We start from the raw sequence: 6035 nt of genomic DNA, 5'->3' as shown, positions 1-6035 counted from the left end.
ATAGATAGATAGATAGATAGATAGATAGATAGATAGATAGATAGATAGATAGATAGATAGATAGATAGATCACAAGTAGATTAAACATCTGTACTGTAGAATTTGAACATTTATAATACATTCTAATAAACTTTCCATGATGGATATTTGCTGATCAGTTCCAATTAAAAATCCAAAGAATTTCATTATCTTTGAATGTTTACAACTTCTGCCATTTCAATCCTTTTCTTTTTTCTTTTTTTTCTTATAAATTTCCAGTCACCATTTATTTACATAATTTAACAGATTGCAAAGCCTTAATTGGCATTACTGCACTGAATCTTATCGTGGAAAGTGCATTTTCTATCTATATGTGAGCTGATACAACAACAACAACAGAACTCTTTGTGAAATGAAAGATAGAGAAAAGACAAAAAAAAAATATTAACTCTTGATTAACAAAAGCTAAACTTAGATGGTTATAACAGTTTCACCCCCGGCATCCACTTAACTTGTGTATTTGACTCATAGCTGAGTTGATAATACAAATTACAACATCCTAAACTTCCCTAATAATGTCATGAGAAACCAGGACTTCATTTCAAAATATCCAAATGATAATGTTTAAATATTCAAAGTAAACTGAGACATTTTTCATGACAATACGACGGAAAATTTACATCTAATTTGAATAGATGAAAACTATTCAAGGTTCTATGTTGTTTCATCTGGGTTTACAGAAAATTTACAGCAAGATTATGATACATTTAATATGGATATAATACAGGAATACCTATGGTAGAAATTAAGGAAAGTTTTTCCATCACTTCTTGTAAGCTGGAAGAAATAAAATCCTGAAAGTTAGACGAAAGCATGTTTTACACTAGGCTGGTGTGTTTCAGATTTAAACGCAGACTGTGTGCTGAATTCAGTGGCACAAAAAAATCAGGCAGCAGGTCTTCCCAGAAATCTAAATCTATTACTGGTACGAAGTACCTCACCCTTGCTGAGCTGTTGCTGCAGCATAAAATCTGAATGGAACTTACTTCAGAATCGCATCCCTTTAGAAAATGCATAAAAATGCCCTTTGTTATGTTCAAATATACAATGGTGTCAAAGACAATGGGTTACCTATGTTTTAAAACCAGAATTAAACCCGTGATTAATCTTAAAATCAAGCTGTAGGTTTAATTTAATTCAAGATGTCAATCATACCTTTCCAGAAGCTCTTGGGGAACATTTGTTTTATATCGATACAATTAAAAAAAAATGTAATATGGAGGCATTTATATTACCTAAGTATCAATGAATTATATAAACTAGGTCTGCAACTAATGATTATTTTGCAAATTGATGAATCTGTTTATTTTTTTGATTAATAATCGGATAGCCATAGGTTCCTTAAAGAAGAATTTTTATGAAATGAAACCAGGTGAAATCAAAACTTTCCCACTTAAGGAGTTCTAGATAGAAACTATTTTGTTTTGTTTTTTCCTTAAATGCAAAATGTGTATATATTTTTTTACATTTTCCATATATTACTGCTCTACTCTATACTCCAGTTAACGATTCATTGATTACTGAATTAGTTGATGATTATTTCAATAATCAATTAATCACAGTTAATCTGTTTAATTGTTTTAGCCCTAGTATAAACATTTAAAACCATAATATAAAACAGTCAAATTCTTTTAGTAAATGCCTCACTGGTTATATGTCTGTTTTGTTTTGTTTTTCCAGCATCTGTGGACACGTTGTAATTAACAGTGGGGATATTCATTTCTACACGGCCACCAAATACGCTGTGTCGGCGCTGACTGAAGGCCTGAGGCAGGAGCTCATTGAGGCCAAGACTCACATCAGATCCACAGTACGGCTTCAGTCCTCATTCCTTTTTTTATTTAAGACAGTCTTTGTACTTGTTTGCTTCAGATTAAGATCAACCCATATTGACCTCTTTGAGAATATTATGGAAGTAAAAACATTTTAAACAGTAGATCAGTCATCTTCACATTAAGGAGCGTTTGTTGCAGTAAAGCCTCATGACTCAAGCTGCTGTGTTTCTAAAAAGACAGATTTTGTTGTTTTTATTTATTATTTTTTTAATGCATGACTGATGATGAATAAGACTTCTTATTCCTTCACCTTTATTTACTTTTATCATCAATGTGTCAGGCCTAGCTGGTTCTGTAGTGTATTGTAGCTTAGATGTGTTTTGTTTTTTTCAACTGTCAACTTATTTTCCCTTTCTCACTGCAGTGCATTTCTCCTGGCATCGTTGAGACTGAATTTGCTTATCGGGCTTTCAGCGACAGCCCAGAAAAAGCTAAGGCAACTTATTCTATGCTTAAGGTAAAGATTTTTGAAAATTATATTCTTAATATTTTGCACTGCTTTAATATGATCTAGACTTTTTTTTTCAGGAATAAAGTAGGTAGTAAATGTTTATCTTATTTTACAGCCCTTGGCAGCAATAGACGTCGCTAATGCCGTCGTTTATGTCCTAAGTGCTCCTCCTCATGTTCAGGTAGTTAATGGTTTCTAAAACTTTCTGTTTTACTTTTGTCCTACTATCTCTTTATCCATAGTTATCTGACCTTTACCACCTTATTTTACAGGTTGGAGATATTGTGCTGCGACCTGTCGAGCAACTGGCATGATGCTACACCGTCTGATGACTACATTTATAAAACAGCGCATTTTTCATAGGATTTATTTACAGCATTTATGAAATTGATGACTGTAGTCTTTAATCAAAGGAATAAAATTGTGATTTTAAAGATGTAGCGTATCAATGCTGAGCTTTTTTTAAAGTGCCCTGCAAGAGGAATCCTACTTTTCCACATTTGATCCTGTTATCACCTCAAACATTACTTTTTATTTATATACTCTATATGAATAAATGAATGGGATTTTATTTTATGTGTTTAACCATGAAAGGATTTTTTTTTTAAATGCTTACACAAATTTCTTTTTTCTGAAAACCTTTTGCTCATCCATCCATCATTCTCATGAGAAGGCTATCCTTTTACTTTTTGGTTGTATACAACTTACCCTTCTTTTGGCATGCAGTTCTCAGTCTCAGATTTCAGATATCAAATAAAAACTATTGCTATATAATGTTGATGACTGTATGGTGTTTGTTTTGGAAAGCTTCTTTCTTATAATGAAGAATCATAAGTAAGTACCATTCCTCAAAAATATAAGTTTAAAGATTAATTGTCAGAAGTAGAAAAGGGGATAAATGGATAGAGGTATGAATGAGGCTGACTTTGACATTCAGGGGGAAACGGGGGCTTGAGGAATGAAGATTCAGCATGGGGATAAAATCTTTGTTAAAAATGATCTCTATTCTTTTCCCAAGCTCTCATAGGATCCCCCAGATGAAACCTGCAACAAAAGAGCAACAGTGGGTTCTTAGATTCAATCAGTTTATTTATATAGCGCTAATTCACAACACATGCCATCTCAAGGCACTTTACAATTCACCAGATCATACAGTCAAATTAATTCAAAGTTCTCTAAGAAAAAACAGTTAATTGCATCGACTCATTGACTCGAAGGCAATCCCTCACACTAAGCATGCTTGTAGTGACAGTGGAGAGGAAAAACTCCCTTTTAACAGGAAGAAACCTCCAGCAGAACCGGACTTTAAAGTGAGCGGCCATCTGCTGAGGCCGACTGGGGTTCAAGGAAACAGAAGCAGAGATACAAAAAGCAGCTGTAGAAGGCAGCCCCGTCCAGGAAACACACACAGCCAGGCAGACGAGCTCCGAACCAGCTCCCATGTCAGAGGATGATTGAGAACATCCAGCCAGTCACAGTCAGAGAAACAGGACTATTTCTAATATGATTGTTGCTTGGGCATTTAGGAGATGTAGGTAAGGAAAAGGGGCGCAGATGAGGGAATGAAAGGAAAGGCACAGGGGATAATTGGATGAAGGGATGAGGAGGGATGAGAAAAGCAGGTAGAAGGTAAAGGGAGGGTGGGGTTGAGGAAACACAAAAGACTGAAGAATGGGAGGTCTGAGTATGAATACCCTGCTATTGAAATGTCAAGGAGTAGTTATGGACGTTGGCCTGCTCATGAACTCTATGTTCACATATTAACTTCATGTCAGACAAACTTTCTGTTTGGATAACATAGGCTTTAGAAAGTTAAACAACCTGTCTGAGGCTATGGGTTTTACTAAGCCATATAAATGAGAACTTTTCAAGAAAATCTATACTTTAGAATCTCCTTTTTCCCTCTTAATTGCAAACGAAAATTTTGAGTGAAAGTGAAAAATTACCTTAGCACCGCTCAGTACGACATTAACCACTGATTTGTTTTGGCAGTTTTTTTAAGTGAATAGTTGCTCTGAAACAAAATAATTTTAAGGCAAATGATTTAAAACTTGAAACAAAAACAGGCCTTCACAAATCTTTCCTCATGGTCAACATATAGTTGTTTCCTTTGATGTTATATAATGTCAGACAAACCTATGTTATGGGGGGAATATGGTTTTTAGGCTAATTCCTCAAGTCATTACAAATTGTGTGAAGGCCCCTCAATGAAACAAGAGGAATAGTTAATATAACTGTGCAAAAGATGTGTAATGCTTGTTATTGTATTTTCTGAGCAGAGGTATTCATTTTTTACAAGCATATCATTTTTAGTTGCATAAGAGGACAGTTTGTTAAACTGTTTTATTTGATTGAAATGAATGAACTAATACACACCATTTAGAGTGCTGCTTAAGCATGACACAGCAAGAAGTGACAGTGAATCAATCATTAGTGTGCTAAAGGTCCTTTATTCAATAACATCTGCCTCTCATAATGACTGTTGACCTACAGCACTGGTTTACAACCCCAGACTTCAGTGTCATTTCTTATGTTTAGTTTGCCAGAAATTGCAAAGGAGTGGCTCATTATAAAGTTGAATGTACTTGTTAAATGGTTTTGAAGCTTTTTTTTTTTTTTTACATAAGAATCTAAGAATGAGTCATCAGTTTTTATTTAGCTTAATTTAATTTGGTGATTGTCTTTTCCATAGAGTTCAATATAGACAGTTGTCTATAGAAGTCAGCTAAGTGCATGTGAACAGCAAAGGTGTAATTTAATATTAGTATGACTCCAGCTGTTCTTGGGAGACCTCAGAAGTTTGTTAAGAAACATAAGTGACAAGACAAGACATCATCAATAAGAATAAGATACACAGTAGAAAGTTAGAGGAAAAGTTTTAAAGACATTTAAAGCAGGGTTAAATTAAACAATAAACCTGCATACCTTCCAATGCTTGGCTTTTTACCTAAATGGATGCAGTAAGGTAAGGAGTCCAGTTAAGCAGTAATCAGCTTAACAGCAATACTGACTCAATTTGACAGAGATCTAATTCTCAGGCTGAAGAATCTGTTGTCTGGAAAACATTTATTATGCAATTTATTTTCGGAGTCAGTGTTAAAGGATCCTAGGACTAAAAGTGGCTTTTAGTCACATACTTTAAGAGAAAAATCTTAGATTTTTTTAATTTTCAGATCTTTATTAGAATTTTTTTTTGGTAAGATGAGAGCTGATCACATAGACCTCTTACAGTGAAAAAATATTAAGAGGAGTGAGGAGCAGTTTTAGTGAGACTAAAAGAATTTCTGAAGCATATATGATAGAATAGAATAGAAAATAATAGAATAGAATAAAAAAAGGACAGAATAGAATAGAATAGAATAGAATAGAATAAAAACGTGAGAAAACTGTATAATAAATACATGATAGGGACTAGTTTAAAAAAATGAAATACTGTACATGCACTGTGAACACTTTACAGTGCATGATGATGATGTTGATGAAGGAAATACAGAGATGTTGGGCTGATCAATCCCCCTAAACAGAAATTAACTTCTTTAACAATCATAATATTATTTATCAACCTTCCCCTATAGGAAGAAATTAATTAAATTCTATGGTCACTTTAGGTGCACCTCCATGACTGCCAGTTTTAAAATGTAAAAACAATATTATACAGAAACATCCAAGTAGTCTTAACAACTTTAAATTTCCTCTTTCTATTGAGTTCT

The 6035-nt window shown here is 33.8% G+C and overlaps 1 protein-coding gene across 1 annotated transcript in view; it reads left to right on the top strand.

The window, feature by feature from the left end:
* LOC107090012 (dehydrogenase/reductase SDR family member 11-like) overlaps positions 1–2761 on the top strand; it is a 4774-nt gene extending 2013 nt beyond the window's left edge. Inside the window, exons 4-7 of the mRNA XM_015383148.1 lie at positions 1720–1849; positions 2239–2331; positions 2441–2506; positions 2598–2761. Coding sequence (XP_015238634.1) covers positions 1720–1849; positions 2239–2331; positions 2441–2506; positions 2598–2639 — 331 coding nt within the window. The 3' untranslated portion in view covers positions 2640–2761. The remainder of the gene's footprint in view (positions 1–1719; positions 1850–2238; positions 2332–2440; positions 2507–2597) is intronic.
* The last annotated feature ends 3274 nt before the right edge of the window (positions 2762–6035 follow it).

This window comes from Cyprinodon variegatus, unplaced genomic scaffold, assembly GCF_000732505.1.
Source record: "Cyprinodon variegatus isolate N-32 unplaced genomic scaffold, C_variegatus-1.0 Scaffold14, whole genome shotgun sequence".
Lineage (NCBI taxonomy): Eukaryota > Metazoa > Chordata > Actinopteri > Cyprinodontiformes > Cyprinodontidae > Cyprinodon > Cyprinodon variegatus.
This window is presented reverse-complemented; position numbering and strand designations above follow the sequence as displayed.